Here is a 19782-nt window from a genome sequence, read left to right as displayed (position 1 = left end):
TCAACAATGTTTATGCTCCAATTATGTATTTATAGCACTCCAATTGAAATGCTCCAATTATGTATTTATTTTTATGCTTCAGTTATTAAAAGTGGGTACGATGTGACCATATGTGTTATGGACTGAACTGTCTTCCCAAAATTCACACATTGAAATTCTAACACCCAGTATCTGAGAAAGTGATCTACTTGAAAAAAAGGTTTATGGAAAATGCAATTAGTTAATAAGATTGGGTCATTAGGAAGTGTCCTAATCCATTATGACCTATGTCCTTATAAAAGGAGAACACTGGACACAGAGAGGCACACAGGGAGAATGTCATGTGAACATGAGGACGGTCTCTTAAAAGCCAAGGAGAGAGGCTTGAAACAGATCCTTTGTTCAACCCTCAGAAGGAACCAATCCTACTGAAACTTGTAGTTTGGACTTCTGGCTGTGACTCCAGAACTGTGAGACAGTAGCATTCTGTTCTTTTAAGCCACCAAGTTGGTCATATAGTAACCCTGGCAAACTAGTGCAACTCGTTTATATGACTTTATCCCTAAAATATTCACTACATTCTTAGGTACCAAATTTTCTAGAGAGAGAAAGGCAAGAACAGGATTCTCTTCAGTGCCCAGTGCAACTAAGGGTGTCTGCCCAGGGCAGACACTCTGAGACAAGGGCCCAAAGTCAGGGACCGATGGCTAGATCTCTACAAAAACAAGGTGTTCAATATAAAGGGAAGGGAGGGCAGAAATGGAAGTAGTTTGAGACAAGTGAAAGAATCTCTTTCCTTTGTTTAAAATTTAAACACATACATAAAACATACATAGCCAGACTAAAATACTTTTTTGTAATAGTGGGTATAATAATACTGGGTATAATTTTCTTCCACAGAAGCAATAAAATTTGTACTGCGCCCCTCACAGACTACACTAAAACCTAAGCCATTCTTAAATTTAAGTTCAAAAGATGAACCGAAGACAAATAGTCCCAGATAACAATTCAAGTATCAAAAGTAGTATTGCATTACTTTTTGGCTTTGATTGACAATATTTTAATTGTGAATGAAGATTTAATAAAAGTTTATGATCTAACTTTATTTTTATATTTTTATGGGGCAAGCATGTCATTCTCTATTTCAAACTTCATGTCTTGATACAGAAGAAAAGAAAAACGCTTGGTTCTTTGAAAGATAAATGAACTTTTCTTGTAAAAAAAGCAGAGACAAAATTCCAGCTTTTTATTTACATGTTATTTGTACTATGCCATATTTCACTGACTTACACATAGAGCTATGTCCGTGCAATGATTTTTCAAAGGTATCATAAAACATAACTTTTATACCAAAATTAAAACATTGAATTTTATATTTTTCAACATTATTTCATTAATAAAATATGTCTTCAGAACATATTACTGACTTAGTGTAGTAACTATTCACACCCTCTTGCAAAAGATATCCATATCATAATCCCTAGAACAGGTGAACATATTAGGTTACATTGGAAAGGGAAATGTAAGCTACAGATAGAACTGTGAACTATGGATAAATTGTTTTTTGACATGGGGAGATTATCTGGAACATTAAGAGGGTCCAAAGTAATGATAAGGGCCTTTGGAGTTGGAGGAGAGAAGCAGAAAAAAGAACCAGAAGAATGGCAGCTGGAGAAAGGGTGGGTCCCATGAGGCTTGCTTTGAAGATTGGAAAATGAATCATGAATTAATTCCATGATTCTTCATGGATCATGAATTCATGACTAATGTAGTGACTTCCAGATGCTGAAAAAAGCAAGGAAACAGATTCTTCTCAAGGATCTCCAGAGGGAAGCAGCCTTGGCACTGACACCTTGATTTGAGTTCAGGGATACCTGTGTTAGATTTCTGATCCATGATAATCTAAAATAATAAATTTGTGTTGTTTTAAATCAATCATTTTGCTAACTTTTTAATGACAACAATAAAAAATAAATAGATTGTATCTCTTATCTAAGGCATCCTACAACCAAAGAATTCTGAAAAACAGGGTATTACAGCAGACTATGGTGAGGGTATAGTCAGAAAAAATAAATTAGCACAGAAATACTGAGGCAAGTCCACTAAACACGGTGTAGGCACTAAGAAGGAAGTGAGACACAAAGGATTAGTGGGTTGTAATTAAGAAAAATTTACAACTTAAGATGAGTGAACAATGGGTATAAAGACTACAAAGCAAGAATAAATTGTGGCATTTTTGGATAATAATTTGAAACGGCAAGTTTACAGCTTGTGAATAAACAAAATAAAACAAAACAAAAACAACAAAGAAAAAATCTCCAAATACAATAGGCTGAGGAAGGACTTGACAGGTACATGCAGTAAGGATGATGCATTTGATGTCCTCAGGTGACTGAGGCCTTCAAAATGATTTCAAGTTGAGCTTTGCATTTTTGGAACAACTACTCTGGTAGAAGAGAATAGATGAAGAGGGGGCAACAGTAGAGACAGGAAAATCACATAAAAGGCTGCTGCATTTAGAAATAGTGTGTGACCTGCACTAGGAAACCTCGAGAAAGAATATAGAAAAGGGATCAGGTAATTTAGATTTTCTAGGCAGAAGATTGGAGATAGATTTTGGGTTCCTTGAGGAATAAAGTTGAAAGAAAAAATATTTTTATTACTCTAGTAACTGGGTGTATGGTGATGTTATGCTCTGAGGTACAAACACAGAAATAAGAGTAGACTTTGACATGAGATATGCAGTAAATTTAAGTTTGAACAAATGGTAGTGATGTGACAGAAAAGAATCTAATTTACAGTGTCCAGCAGGCCAAGGATGGGCTATAGTCCTAGTGAGAAGCCCAGTCTGGAGTGCAGCAGATAGAGTATAATTGCCAAAGGAGAGTGAGTGGCTTAAAAGAGAAGACAGCCATCGGGCAGCACTATGAGGAACTTCAGCCTTCGTGTGGACAAGGGAATGCATCATCAAACTGAGGAATGACCCCAAATAGACAAATTTCTAGGAAATATGGTGACTGAAAACCTGACGAAAACAAGCATTTCAGTTGAAGGAAATAGTAAGCACTTTCACATACTGAGGAGACATCAAGTGCAATGAGGACTAAACGCATCCCATTGGGTCCCGTTATAAGCGAGCTAACGTTGACACTGGCAAGAGCAGCCTCTCTGGAGTGGCAGCCTGGGAATCAGGGTGTAAGTACAGAACCACGGAATATAAGAAACTGTAAAAGTTTGATGGAGGAGAGAGTACACATAGAATGGCAGTTGGAAGAATGTTCTTTAAGGGGGGAGAGACTTGACATCCTTAAAATTATTAATGCAAGGAACCCATCATAATGTAAGAGATCAAAGGGATACTACTGTGAAGAAGAAATCACTTTTAGGCTCAGGTGTTAGAGGATGCAGCTAAAAATGGATACAGAGATCATCATGAGATTTCTTGCAGATATATTTTAAATCTACAACATTTGTAACTTCTTTCTTCAAACTATCAGAAAGGTTTCAAGTAAAATTAACACAAATATACTTTGCTTTTAAAATTGTAAATTTTACGGGTCATTTCTTACACTGATAGATGAGTTAACAAAGTTCGCAAGATTTTCAAAATGAATTATGCAGTTGCATCTGGGATGTTGTTTTAGCAGGATCTATTTTTTTTCCAAGAGGTAGAGTTTTATAATAGAACACGCTTCTTTTCTCCCACTAGTAAGATCCAATTTGTAAATTTAACTTGCTTTGATTGCTGACAAGTTCAGAACCATTAAATCTGTCGTGCTCAACCAGGTGCAAATTCTACCACTATTACAAGAACATGGGAAACACAGATTGTTTTTTATTATTAAATATTCTGTTCCTTCACTAATAGATGATTCATTTACATTACAAACAAGAGTCGTAAAAGCATCTGGTCAGGGATGCATAAGGAATGAGCCCATCCTGTGTAGACTTTTTTAGGTAGCATTAACACTCTCTGAGAATCCTATCCAACTAATTTAAGAAATCTATCTGCACCACACATTCCTGACTATGATATAATTACACATCCAACTCCCATGGTGAGATTTCAGGGTCTAGTGAACTGCTAGAAGCAAAGTGAACATGATGTGAACCTTCCTTCAGTTATTATAACGTCAGGTTATGTTTTCTATAATATGATACCATGGATTAGCAACAATAATAGTATCACTCCTCCTCTAATTCTATCTTTCTGTTTATAAAAGTGTGACGAAAGGTGAAAGCAAGTCTCACACCAAATTCCATATTATAAAAAATATTCATATCACACTTGTAGCCAAGCAAGCCCTTTCTGTTTGGGAGGTGACATAATGCATTGATTCTCCAACTATCTAGATCTCTCGTAGACACTACAAGAAACCTAGTAGCTCTTAATGATCAATTTAGCATAGGTCAGTTCTTTTATTTATTTTTTACTGTTGTTCAAGTACAGTTGCCTCCCCATTTTTCCACCACCACTATCTCCCACCCACCGACTGCCACCTCCTACCCTCAATCCTAATGCCCTTTGGTTTTGTCCATGGGTCCTTTATGCATGTTCCTTGTTGACTGTTCCCCTTCATTCTCCTGTTACCTTCTTCCATCCTCCCGTCTGATTACTGTCAGTTTGATCTTTATTTCAGTGTCTCTGGTTCTGTTTTGCTCACTTGTTTGTTTTGCTGATTAGGTTCCACTTATAGGTGAGATTATATGGTATTTGTCTTTCACCTCTTGGCTTATCTCACTTAGCATGTGGAACAGAATACAGAGCCAGAAATAAACCCAGGTCTCTGTGGTCAATTAATATTCAACAAAGGACGCAAAAGCATAAAATGGGGGGAAAAGAGCCTCTTTAACAAATGGTGCTGGGAGATCTGGAAAGCTACATGTAAAAAAAAGTGAAACTTGACCACCAAATTACACAATACGCAAAAATAATCTCAAGATGGCTAAAAGACTTAAACATAACTCATGGCACCATGAAAGTCCTAGAGGAGAACACAAGCAGGAAATCTCAAATATTCCACACAGAAATATTTTCAGTGATATGTCCCCTAGAGCAAGGGACATAATGGAAATAATAAACAAATGGGACTTCATCAAAATAAAAAGCTTCTGCACAGCAAAAGAAAACATCAGCAAAATGAAAAGGGAATCAATGGTATGGGAAAATATATTTGCCAATGATACCTTGGACTAGGGTTTGATATAAAAAATATAGAACTCATATGACTCCACACCAGAAAGACAAACAATCCAATTGAAAATGGGCAAAGGACCTGAACAGACAATTCTTCAAGGAGGAAATACAGAGGGACCAGAGACATATGAAAGAATAACTAGCCATCAGAGAGATTCAAATTAAAACTGCAATGAAATACTACTTCACTCCAGTCACAATCAACAAACAACAAGTGCTGAAGAGGTTGTAGAGAAAAGGGAACCCTAGTACACAGTTGGTGAGAACACAGACTAATGCAACCACTATGGAAAACAGTATGAAATTTCCTCAAAAGACTAAAAATGGAACTGCCTATATACCTGGCAATTCCACTGCTGGAATTATATTCTAATAATCCTAAAATATCAATTCAAAAAAACCTATGCACCCCAATGTTCATAGCAGCACAATTTATGGTAGCCAACTGCTGGAAGCAACCTAAGTGTCCATCATTAAATGAGTGATTCAAAAATCTATGATGCATTCACACAATAGAATACTATGCAGCAGAAAGAAAGAAGGAGCTCCTACCCCTCAGTACAGCATGGAAGGATCTGGAGAGCAGGTCAGTTCTTAACATTCTGAAATTATGTTTCAACTAAAATAAAAAAATTATAAAACTGTTCATAAAATACTTTCAGTTCAAATTCATTAAGACTTTTAAAGCTACATGACTTTTAAAAATAAGGATACTCTCTTAACTGATATGGTTTCTGTTGACACAGTTATACAGTATTGAATCAAATTTTCATACTTTTGGGTATTAGTGTTTTTTGAATAGCTGTTCATATATGAAAAAATGGTAAAAGGCCAAGTAACACAAATTATAAAATGAGTTTTAGGGACATGAAATATCAGGCATAATGTATTTTGCTTTATTGCAGTCAGCAATAATGAGAATAAGTAATTTATGGATAAAAACATGCAACTCTTGCTAAAAAGGCAAAAAAAGGTAACTGTGTTTGCCAGATTTTGAGGAATACTTTCAATAGGAGTTGATAAATCCTACTATCTCCATACACTATCATAATGTCTCAAAAATCCTTATATTTTAGAAAGTGATAATAAGTCAAGTTTGAAATAAAAATAAGAAAATGAGAAATGTTCAAAATCCCCAAAGATTGAAAAATATTTACTAAAGGGAAGTGTAGTCTCACATGAAAAATCTTTTACTGGCGCTGTTCATTTTCTATATCTACAGCTCTATTTGAAAATGTGCTACTTTTTAAGTTATCAAAACTGGGAATGCAGTGCTAATATAAAACCTTTTACAAACATTATACTAAAATAAAGTTGTTTAATTATAATAGGGGGTGATAACAACATGTGAATATTTATAGGCAATGGTGTATGTAGCACTGTTGTTTGTTTCTTAAACATAGTTAAAAGGTGCTAAGATATTTAATTAGACATTTTTAGTTGAATGTCAAAATGTCTGCAAGGGGCAGGATAACAATCTACACCTTTTAATGAGACTTCACAAAATTAACATTCTTTATATAAGAAATGTGTCAACTTATAAATAAAAAAGTCACTCTCAATATTGCAGTAAGATAAACTGGTGTCAAAAGAAAATGTTACCTCTCCATATGATCTAGCAAAATGCAAAATGATAAAAAACTGTACAGTTGTCATCTAAGTACTTTTCAGAATGTTAATATAGATAATTTTTATAAAAGGTGATTCTAGTAAAATGAATTTGGTCATTGGAAATATGAACAGTACCTATGTCATTAAACACAGTTACTGGTCTGGATCCTTACTTTGCTCAACTCATTTAGTTTATTATTTCAATTTCCATTTTTCATTGGTGAAAAGAAGTTAATTTTTTCTCAGTTGAGCCACTCAAAAATTTTGCAACAAATTGCTCAAAATTTCTTTTCATCGAAAAAAGCCTATTGCATTACACAGGTAAGTTTTTCTACTATGATAGCATGTTATGTTAAGATTCCTAGAGACAATGCAAATATTTTTTTCATTTGGAGTTTGACAAAGCAAGAATTGTGTTCAGTAGACTTATTTAGATATATTCTTTGTAAATCACAACAAACTTGTATAGGATTATTACTAATACTAACTTTGGATTCTAATATATATATTCTAAGAATCTTTTTCTAGAAATGATCAGCCTTATTCTTTAAACAGGCATTTTGGGTATTTTTAAAAATATATCCTATATCCACTCCCTCTTAATTACCTTATTATCTTTCCTCAGTCTTTCAAAATTGATCACTAGAGGACACTGCCTAGAATCAGCAGTGTTCTAGTAAATGTTAAAAAACAGCTCCTCTAGCTGGAACGAGATAGACTGGGGGTAGGGCTGAAACTCGTAAACACACTTTTCAGTATCTATGTTGCAAAAGTTCCCATTTTGGGACAATTTCCAGCTTCCAATGTAACATCAAGTTGATAGCAAAATTCCTGAAAATTTAATCATCAACCTCAACGCTCCGCTGATTGCAGTGATCTGCTGTTGTTCCTCCTTCTGATCTTGCTTCATAGCTGCATTTTGTACTCAGCTCCATAAATAATCTCCCAAATTTAGATCTGACAGTTCCAAATCTTTCCTATTACTACACAGATTAACTCAGTTTCTCCAAATTTTGTATGCATTTGAAGATCTACCTACCTCCTAAACTTTCTTTTCTCACCCCCACTAATTTCTACTTTGCACTTCCACCTTCCTTCACTACCTAACTGCTTACAAATTTCCACACCTCTGCATTTTTAATATGTTCTCCTTAGCAGAAAAGGCTTGATCTCTTTGACTATTTTCTTAAGAACTCCTGTGCTCTATGTTCTTAATTCAGAAGTGATTTCTGCCTAGGACTCAGCTCTGAGAATGATCCCTTTTTTGTTGCCCTTTGGTATTGCATATGTTCTTTTATTACACACAATATTATTTAGTAATTGTTTTTTGTTTAATTTCCTAGAGTTGAGAAGAGAAGCTGTTCTTATCTATCTTTAATTTTGTAGTGACAAGTCCTGATAATGTAACATAAGAACATAACAAATGTTGGGTGTTTTATACAGGCTCATCATTGTGACTTGAAATATTGATTTTGATAGGTAAAAGTATATAATTAGATCACTGCACCATTGATAAATTTTAAACTGCAAAAAACTTACACACTCTTTATTTGCCATGCTTTCTACTATCTCTTCTCTCTGTCTGTCTCCTCCTCTTTCATTCTACCTGTCTTTCTAGGCTTTGTTTTTAGTTGAAAAATGTATCTTTTGGAATAGACAAGTACTATACACCATATGCTAGGATGTCTACTTGATTTATTAATTTAGTTCAGTATTATTGTCAGTAATGACTAGTGATAGCAACAACAAAGAAAGAAGTAATCACTTCATGTCCTCCAAGAGGTCACTAAAAATGTGCCTTTACCTCTCAAGATGATGTGTAATCTGTACCACCTGCAATGCTTTCAATATCATAAATGCTTTTTAGTCCTATTGGGTCACCAACAATAAGGGCTATTTACATTACTTGAATGATCAGTAACCAATTTACCACAATTTTCTTCCTTTTTATAGGAACAAGTTCCATTAGAATAAACACATTTCACAGTGAGTAGGTTGCATATGACGAACACTGTTCTGTGCCTCACGGATCCTCACTCAGGCAGCTAAACAATTGGTGTGGATGCCTCATTCCCATTCTTGTTAGAAAATTCATTTAATGTCAATCTAATTTTAAATGGGCACCTAAGGACACACATTCATTAGAAATTTAAGGTACATATAGTTTTTATATTATAGAAAATGCTTACTCCAAAATGTCCTACGTATGATAGCAGTGGTAGATTATGCTAAAGGTTCACTCACCAAATAACACTGCAGAAATGGAGGTCCCTCATGAATCAAAAGAGAAAGCATTAAAAGATATTTTTTTAGGAAATTAAACTTTGCTTTTGTATTAAAAAGAGTACAACAATCAAAAGGTAGAGTATGACAACGGTGTTTGACATACACCATTTAAGTAGTTAATCATCATCAAACTACGTGTATAAAAGTGTGAAGATGGATATGTATTGACAAGTTACTCTGCTAATTCTTAAAATTCTCTTTAAAAACTAATTTACTAATTTGTTACTTGTTTTAGAATATATGTAAAAAGTCACCATAAAATGCAGTATCATTCACTGTATAAGGCATATTAATAAGGCATTTTGCATATACTTATTAATATATACATGTATTTCTTTTCATTGGGACGATCTTGAAACATGAGAGAATATATCAGTAATTTTTAACCATTAATGAATTATTAGGTTATATTCAGTGGAGTACTTAATTCCCTTAAGGGTTTTAGAGGTTACAGTAGTTTGGAATTACTTTTAATATGCCAAAAAGTGAATATAAAACATTAGTCCTATTGGTATATAATGTTTTACAAGCTCCCTGAAAGGGTTTTACTGCTAATTATTGGACTGAAATCATTCAAACTAGTAACATTTTAATTCTATACTAAACAAGTTCTCACTGGAAGACTTAAAATGATTGGGATATTTATTTTAAATTGGAGGGGGGAAAATAGTCATTAATTTAAGACTAAGAATATTAAAAGTCAGAAAATATAATTTTAAATATGTTAATAATAGGCAGGGAGTATATGATTTAAATGGTTCATGGATTTGGGTGACGCTGGAATGACATTCAGTAAATACAATTTACTAAACTCTGTTTTTAAAACAAATGTTGATGTTGAGAGTGTATTAGATGATTACATTTACCTATACGTATGTATTTTTCTGGTTTTCTGAAAAACCAATGTGGACATAAAGAGTTCACATTGCATTTATTTACAACATGAATATATCCTTAACTTCATATGTAAAATAACTAAAATAAAATTATAGGTAAATTTTTTTACCACTCTAATATTACACTGTTTAAGATGGTAGCAAGTAACTATATGTGACTATGAAGCATTTGAAATGTGGCTAGTCCAAATTGAAATATGTTGTGAATGTAAAATATATACTAGATTTCAAAATTTAATAGGAAAAACTGTAAGCTATTTTCTTAATTTTATATTGGTCAAATGTTGTAATAATATTTTTGGATATATTGGGATAAATAAAATATTATTAAAATAAATTTCACTTGCTTATTTTAACTGCTGCTGGAAAATTAAAAATTGTTAGACTGACTAACTTTTTTGCTTGCATTATATTTTAAATGGGCAAGGTAAATACTTAAGAAGAGAAAATAATAGCTTTAGAATAGTAATAAACACAGGGTTATCATCATAAAATTATAATTTTACAATTATGGTACCATCACACAATGTGGCTCACTAATATATAATGTTAAACTATATTTATTGATGCTTAAATATGTTAATAATATTTAATTAAAAGAAGGTAGATCAAAAAATCTCAAAGATAAAAATAATATAGTCACATTTTCATAAAATATGTATATTTATCAATATATCAAAATAATTATAACCAAATAATAGAAACATTTTATTCATATTTTCTCCTTTATGTTTTCTTTTTTAAAACTTCTACAACAAAAAACAAATAAATATTGTTTAAAAACACATGAAGTTATGGTAGTTTATAAAAGCAAGTTTTTAGCTAAACTTTTATTAATATATGATTTGGTTTAAAACTTAAAATATTTCAAAAGTTATTTATCTTGCTTAATTCATTTATTTTTTTCTTTTAACAAGAAATAATAGACTCAATTAGATACTCAACTTAAATCTTAAGATTTTTATATACTACTGATAAGGCCTATGTAAAGCTTTCTGTTTTCTCTGATTATACCTAAGTGACTACTCTGAAAATGGTAGATCTCTCTTAAATGAGAAAGTAGACCTTTATATGGGTGAAACAATATAAAGAGAATAACTGTGTAATAAAGCAAATTTAGCAAAAGTATAGTTTCTCAGTACTAGCTTCCAAATTCTAGAATTAAAAAAAAATTTTTAATTTTCATAGCTTAAATGTGTATCATTATTTTATCATGAATGTTTAAAAAGCACTTAATTTTATATTTAATGATGATCACTTAGTAGACACTTGTCTCCCTAAAAAAATCACTCCATGGAGCAGAATCCTATGAATATTCAACTAGAAAATGTAAACAAAATCATTTCCTTGGACTAACCTAGAGAAGCTAGTAATTAAAACATGGTATGTTGCATTCACAGTGTCTTGAACTGTTAAACAATATTTGGCTAGTTAAAAATTACAACACATTAGTAGGAGCTCAGTTAAGGTGATTTAAAATGAAGCTAAGGCTTTTCAAGCTGCAGCAACTCTCATGCCCAAATGACTTGGATCTGGGACAGGGAACTAGCTGGGGGTCTCCACAGTAAAGCCATTATATAAATAGAGGTATTTTAGATGGGGTTTCAGAACCACACAAGGACAATGCAAGGCTCAATTCAAACAGTTTCTGGGAAACTGGTATAAAGAACCAGGGGTTTACAAAGCCAAAGGACACATGAATTACAGAAATAATTTTCAGAGCCTAAAAACAGTGTCAGGCAAAGTTTATCTCACTATATTATTCTTAAATCAGAAGTAAGTTTTGACAAGATATAGTCAAGTGTGGAAAATAAGAATGATTGATCAATTCCCATTTTACTGCTTTTAAAAAAATACCAATTTCATTTTGTGTCACAAAAGTTCTCACTCTCTATATCTATATGACAAAAAGAGTCAACACCTAAAGAAATACATAAAGTGTTTCACCTGAAATACAAGAGAATTGAAATATCTAATTGTGTCTACTATTAGGGTTTACAAACAGGCCAGCCAACAAAATTTCCTGTTGACAGATGACAGTGTGAAGAATGCCAGAGCTTCAGGGGAAAAGAGAAACATAAAGTTGCACCAGCTACAACAGCCTATGGTAATCTTAACAACGGAGAGGACAATGTCATCTTAAAATGTGAAGAATTTAAGATTTTTTAAGTTATAGTTCAAATTGGTACTATTTTCTGTATAGTAACAGTCTATAAAAATAATTCATCTTTTTTAGGACCAAAAACCTGTCCTTTTGGAACACATATCTATAGGTTGGACAGCACCTTCCCAATGTGATGTAGGTCATCTTTTGAACAGGCCATTCCCAGTTCGGTGTGAAGAACCCAGATGCTGTAACAGTAAGATGGTGTGGCATTTATGTGTAAGCAAATGGCACTCAGCTGTTATTTACCAAAACTGTGCTGGATGTGTAATGGAGCTAAATAGTAGAACACTGCCAGCACCGCAGAAGTCCTCCCCTTACCTGTGTGCCCACCCATCCTCCTTTAACTCCCAAAGGCAACCATCATATTAACTACGAAACCCACAGAGATTTACTGATTTTGGATTTTATCTAAACATACACTTGTGGTATACTTATGTGCTCTGCTTCTCTGCTCAGCATTGCTTATTGTCAATTTTTTACATCTAACTTCTCTTTTACTTACTTAAAAGTAAAAGCAGTTACTTTTGCTTCTAACCATACATCTCTGCTGAAAATGCTGTGAGCAAAGACACCAATGACTTCCTTCTTGCCACATCCAGTTGCCATTCATACACCGTAAACTTTCTTGGTTTGAACTCAGTCTTGGAAATTACTGGTCAAGAATTCCTTATTAAAATTTTAATGATGCACTCCTTTGGCTTTCCTCTCTCCTCCCTAAGGGTTTTATTGTTCAGTTTCAGCTCCTTACTGCTCTTTGCCCATTGCTTTTCTCTCTACACACTAACCTTGGCTAACCCTGTTCTCGTCAGAGAGTCAGATTTTACCTGTGTGCTTCATATTTCTATTTGTGACCCGGAGCTCCCCCTTGGGCTCTAGGCCACAGGATTTTCCAGCCAAATGTTTCTAATGGAATATGTCAGTATGCATAAAATTTAACTTTATATGACTCCAAACTTGCTGCTGTTCCTGTGTTTCCCACTTTAATCAACAGCTTCATTGTTCACCATAATCTGCAGGCTAGATAATTGGACATTATCCTTGACCTCTCCCTCCTATGTATATGTAATCACTTATTAAATCAAGATGATTCTGGCTATAAATTATTTTCCAAGAATGGAAAATACTTGAATTATTTGCAAGTATATTACTACTGCTCCTACATTTCTGGCCCTATCACCTTTAACCTCTATTACTGTAACAATCTTAATTCTCATCCCCAAACTCAGATATTCTTTTCTCAAAATAAAGATCTTTCATATCCTAATGATCTAGGGTCTATGACTGACAATATTGCTATCTTTATTAGATGGTTCCAATAAGTAATGCTTTATTATAGAAATTGTGATTTCCTAGAAAAATGAATTTTCTTTTTCTGATAATGTCCTTTATCAAATCTATATTCCATTAAGATGTATTTTATATAATGAAAGATGACATTTTAAATATAATCATGAATAGTTAGGTAATTTACAATAACTGTTCCAGCTTACTTTAATGTTTCTGAACTTTAGAGTCTTAATTACCTATTTTTTCTAAGAAAGAAATTAGTTTCAATATAAATGTTCACAGCTTATACATTATGTTTGCAAAAATTTAATTGTTTTATGCCTAGTAGAAACACATCTTCGTTTGGATCTTTCCATACATAAATATTATTTTAAATGGAGATAAGTTTATTTAAGTTTGACATTAGAATTTGAAACACTAGAATGCATATGTATGTAGTTTTAAAAACTGCAATTCAAATCAGTTTAATAGGATTTCAAGAATCTATTAGAATTATACAAACTCTTCCTTTTACATAATTTTAAAGCTTAGTACCACAATCGAAGCAAGTTATAATTTAATTCAGGAACTAACATACATGGGAAGTATTTTCAAAACTGAGACACCAATTGAAAAGAACCTATGCACCATATTGTTTATATCAGCATTATTTACAATAGCCAAGTGCCCATCAGTAAATTTGTAGATTAAAAAACTGCGATACACTTATACAATGGAATACACCACAGTAGAAAGGAAGAAGGAGCTCCTACCTTCTCAACAGCACAAATGGAACCAGAGAGCATTATGCTAAGTGAAAAAAGCTGGGCAGTGAAAGGCACATACCATATGATCTCACCTATAAATGGAACCTAATCAATAAAACAAGCAAGCAAGCAAAACAGAACCGAAGACATGGAAAAAAGGAACAAACTGACAGTAACTAGAAGGGAGGGGGGATAATTGGGGGAAAAAAAGGGGAAGGGTCAAGTTAAATAACATGTATACAGGATCCATGGACAAAAACATTGGGTGGGAGGCGGGGATTTGGTCATTGGAAGTGGAAGGTGGGGGTGGGTATGGCAGAGGAGAAAAATGACAGAAAAGTGGAGACAGCTGTAATTGAAAAACAATAAAAAAGAGGAAAAAAACAAATATCATGTCTCTGGTAGTCAGTTTGGTTTTCTAGAAACTGCAAATGAAAACAAAAAAGTCTAAAATCACTAATCATAGAATAGCACTTTATCATACTGATTTGACTGCAAACATAAGTAAGCATAAACATTAGAACATCACTTCTGAAATTAAATGCCTCCGTTCATACATGGTCGTCTTGTCTGATGGCAAGTCACTTGCTTTTGCCTACAGATTTAAAGCAAAAATATGGTATTCCATGCAGATCAATCTGAATCAAAAATTAAATTTAATTTTGACTCCAGAGGAAATAAAACATGGAGTCCTTGCATGCTCATGCAAGTCCTGTAGTTAATGATGGTACTATTAACTCATTTTGAATTCTATAAAAAACCTTTGAAGTTGAAAATCTAGACATTTTACTAAAATATTTAAGATAACAAATGCCAAGGAGAGGAGTATCCATGATCTGACCAGAAGATAGAGTGTTTCTTCTAAGTATTCCCAACTAGGCGACTGACATCACTTAACAATTCATTTGACCCCATTAAATAGATTTCTAAGTTTAGTAATCAAACAATGCATGATAGGCAATATTGGAAAAGCAGACAGAGTTTGTTTGAAATACCATAGTAAAAATCAAAGAATTTTTAAAATAATGCCAATAATTTCAGAGAAAAATGACTACTACCATCTAATGCCTATTGGAAATATTAAAATAACTCATCTTATTCAGAAAGTGATAAATTTATTTTATAGAAAAACTTACACCTACTGTAAATAACACTGTAATAGTATAAATAACAGTTAGCAATGTGTTGGCTTTTTTTACCATTGATGTTTTACTGTTTGCAATTAACTGTTATTTTACTTCCATTTTATACGATGGCAAAAAGAAGAAAAACTGGTACCCAAGAAATCTCTCTATCACTGTATCTACCAGTAAATCAAGGTAATTTTTAACTACTCTGGCCTTAGTCTATTCTTGTAGACATTCATTTAGGGGCTATTTTTTAGGAATTATCAGGGGAAATGCATTCTGGATATAGAAAATGATTACTGTTTACTCTTACTGTATCTGTCATTTTTATCAGTGTCTGCCTGAGATTATATATTCCCGAGGGAAAAAAATCCTATCTTTGCAAGTTGCTTTAACTATCACAATACTCTACACACATAGGTATTTAATATACAATTTTTGAATAAATTGCCTTTTTCACTATTATTATACATTTCATTCTACCTAGTATTTTATAATAGAATAACTTTTAAAATCATATCTTTATGCAAACCTGTTACCAAACTTCACAAAGTGGGTTTAGTTGTAAAGTACTGCAACAAATGGAGAGAAAGAACTAGGTATGTATTTTCTATTCATATATAAGTAAAAATACCTTTTTGCTAATGAAGATAAATCTGTACACATTCATTCTGCTACCTCTGAGATGTCATTATATAGTTTGATAACCTGTTTAAATAAGAATGTAACACTGAACATGTAACAGCCTTACAGAAAATGGTTTGGTGAGATCACAGGAATATTAAAATATCCCATATAATTCCAGCATTACTTAAAAAATGTCTTCTCTAAATAATTATGTGAACATCATTTTATTATTAAGAGGTAGCTTTATGATTACCCAAAGAAAAAGCTTAAAATATGATTGCTTATTACAATAGCTTTCATTACCTAATATCTTTGTAACTCAGAATATTAAAAATGTAGACCTTTTGTGTTATGTAGAATTTTGACCTAATGGCAGAATAATTACAATATTTACTAAATTCAGTGTATTTACTGCAAATGATTTTCAAAAAATTATAACAATACTAGCTTCTCATAATTAACAAAATCCTACATATTTTCTACCCAAGTCAATAGTTCCTAGTGCAACCTAGCTCCTTTATAAACAATGCTTTACTCTTTCTTTATTGAACAGTTTTATCAATGACTCATGATTCTTAATTGCAGAATATTATTTATCAGAACAACACACTGACTACTCCGCCTTCCTTAGCAACTTCAAACCATACCCCCCTAAACAGTATTATTCTTCCTTGTGATATGTGCAAGCAGCAATATTATAAGCAAAAGTCTTTTACTGATATTGCAAGGGGTCATTATTCAGTCGTGGCTGTGCTGTCCTGAAAATAACATATTATTCACATTTATCTTAATTTTTTTTTAGTTCACAGATCTACCATTCCACCATCAACAGAAGTGCCCTTTTGAATAAAAACCCCACACAAATACATCCATTTAATTATATTTTAGAAGACTGATAAATTATTGATATATCCATTAAGTTATTTTCTGCTTGCTACATATTTCAACTACTGTTACTCATATCCATGTATTCTCATAGTATGGGGTTAGGAGATAGGAGTTGATAGGTTAGACTGATTATTAATAAGTTGGTAAAATAGTAATAACTGATATATTTTTATAGATTTTAGACATGAAACAAATCTTGCAGTTGCACTAGTTTCTATAAATACACTGAAGTTTCATGCACTTCAGTTCTTATTTATACTATTCTTTTTGTCCATCTCCCACATCTCGTCTCCCAAAGTCCAAATCTACTCACCCTGCAGATTAATTCAACTGCTATCATCTTCATAAAGTGTCCTTGATTCGCAAAGCTGGAGATTACATTCACAGCTAACTTAATATCTTATGCAGGCCATTCTATGGCACTTATTCCCTTCTATCTTACATGACAGTATTAAATATGGTATAATTAATGCACTATATATATATAATTTATTTCTTGATGAACTATATCTTCTCCCTGACATCCTGAGCACACAAAACAATGTTTACTGCAGAGTGATTAGTGGAAATTACACAGCCTTCATAATTAGTTCTATGTGGGTTTGATTATAAATTCAGCCACTTAGTTCTTAATTTCTATGAGTTTCAGTTCTTCACATGAACATAGAATAAATATGCTGCTTTCTTGTTATCTTTGAAAAATATTCTAGCCTTGAGAATAATTTTAAGGATAACTGTTTACTGAGTCATCTCATCTGGTATTCTGCATTGTCATTTAAAGTGGAAATGCAATTTAATTAAATCTGAAGAGCAAAGTGATCTCTTGCCTTAAAGCTTGTAACATGTGACTGTTTCACATACATTAAGTTGCTTGTATCAAGAACTACATGAAATATAATTCAATGTCTTAATACAGAATTTTCATGTGATAAGTAAATTATTGTCCTTATTTATATGGATTTTCATAGATTTAAGCACTCTCCCCAGTATGAGGTTGCTGATAGATGGCAGCGGCACAATCCAAAAAAATCTTTTCATAGCAAGTACAAATCCTATTTCTCAGAAAGTGATATGTGCATGTGTATACACACACATATATAATATTGTATATATATCATATTGGATATATGTGTGTATATATTTAATATCTAATGTATATGCTTATGTATGACATTGGTTTCAGATGCTGAAATAAATTTTATTTAACTGATTCTTTGATGATTTTTAAATATCAACCAGTTATTTTATTTTTTCTATTTTTCTTGCACACAGCTTCTAAACCTTTCTTTTCTGTTTTGTCTTTTCTTTTGTCCTTTAGTTCTTTCTCTTGGAATTATTTTTAAAGAATAAGTTGGTAGAATTTTCTTTAATCTGAAACTCTGCTTTATAAAGCACAAAGAATCAATTTAAACAATTTAAACAATATAAATTATTCCAAAGAAATTTAAATATAATTTTTCATTCTTATGCTATTATTATTAAAATACATGATAAAGAAGACATAATACATAAATACAATAGAATACTACTCAGCCATAATAAAAGGTGAAATACTGCCATTTGCAACAACATGGGTGGACCTTGAGAATACCATGCTAAGCAATATTACCAGTCAGAGAGAAATTAAGAACCGTAAGTTCACTTATATGTGGGATATAAAACCGTAGGCAACAAGGGAATGAACAAGCAAAAAAACCTCACAGACACAGACAACAGTATGGTGGTGAAAAAGAGGGCAGTAAAAGGGTAAAAGGGGCAAAATATATGGTGACGAAGATGACTTGACTTTGGGTGGTGGGCACACAATGCAATATTCAGATTACGTATCACAGAAATGCATGGTTTAAAATTATATCATCTTATCAGTCAATGTCTCTCCAATACATTTAACTAAAGTACATATAGAATGTTGTATTGATCTAATTTGGTTTCCCAGTAAATATAATGTCAGTATGTAAATAATAAAATTGTTTTTGTTACATTAGGGCGACCAGTCAAGTGCTGCTCCTGCTTGAAAATAACCTTGGAAGTTGCACTAAGGATTTAGTGCCTTAAACTAGAATCAGAGTTATCAAATGATTTCATATCTTCATCTTAGAACTACTAAACCCCTTAGCTTGTTCATAGATTGCAATATAGCCAAACGCTTATACTGTCTCAATTATATGACTTCTCTTATGAAATAGCTTGTGTTTTGAGATCAAGTAAACATATCCTTTTATGCAAATAAATAGAAAAAAATGAAAGAGAGATTAAGGATTAATTTTTATACTCACGGAATGTTCTATAAAATTCTTCAAGAGCCAGGTGCTTGTCAGAGTTAAAATCATCGTATTTCAGTAGATCATACAAAGTACAACCTGAAAGATCCTTGCCCAATTCTTCCTGTTTTATCACCTGACAAGAAAATTATAACCATACAATTATATCTGTATCTTAACAGTTCTATAGTATTATTAATGATATGTAATAATCAGTTAATAGATCATTTTAAGTGTGCCATTTGGCAAAGTGAGATTTAAAATATCTCACTTTCAGTTACTAGACAATTATCTTTAACCATTTCAGAGATATTAAGTTAGGATAGACACTTAGAATTTAGTCTGAATGTTCTAATACAAAAATCTCACAGTAGGACACAGAAAATCTGAGCGTTAAAAGGATATTTTGTATTTCCTTCATTTACTTTGCTCCATTTGTACTGAGTCAAGGACATACATGGAAATTGCCTCCTATGTCTGAGTGACCTATGTCAAAATAAAACAGGGTTCTTTTCCAACAGAACAAGTAAAATAGTCTGTTCTGACTTTTGTCCTTGTACTATTTATGAAAAATGGAGTTAGACTGTTTTCACTCCTCTGCCTGAACTCCTCCCCACTGGAAGCAAAGCCGTTTGGGAATGCGCATTAGCTCTGTGGTCACAAAGGAGCTATTAAGCAAATGACTGTCTCCAGGAGCCAGCGAGAATTAA

At 32.6% G+C, this 19782-nt stretch overlaps 1 protein-coding gene across 4 annotated transcripts in view; it reads right to left on the bottom strand.

Annotated features, from left to right (window-relative positions):
* Positions 1 to 19782, bottom strand: part of FSTL5 (follistatin like 5) — a 542536-nt gene that overhangs the window by 224601 nt on the left and 298153 nt on the right. For all 4 annotated transcript variants that reach the window (XM_053658143.1, XM_053658145.1, XM_053658144.1 and 1 more), the window contains exon 6: positions 19088 to 19208. In XM_053658143.1, coding sequence (XP_053514118.1) covers positions 19088 to 19208 — 121 coding nt within the window. The remainder of the gene's footprint in view (positions 1 to 19087; positions 19209 to 19782) is intronic.

The sequence above is a fragment of the Artibeus jamaicensis genome, unplaced genomic scaffold, assembly GCF_021234435.1.
Source record: "Artibeus jamaicensis isolate MK-2021 breed Jamaican fruit bat unplaced genomic scaffold, CSHL_Jam_final scaffold_537, whole genome shotgun sequence".
NCBI lineage: Eukaryota > Metazoa > Chordata > Mammalia > Chiroptera > Phyllostomidae > Artibeus > Artibeus jamaicensis.
This window is presented reverse-complemented; position numbering and strand designations above follow the sequence as displayed.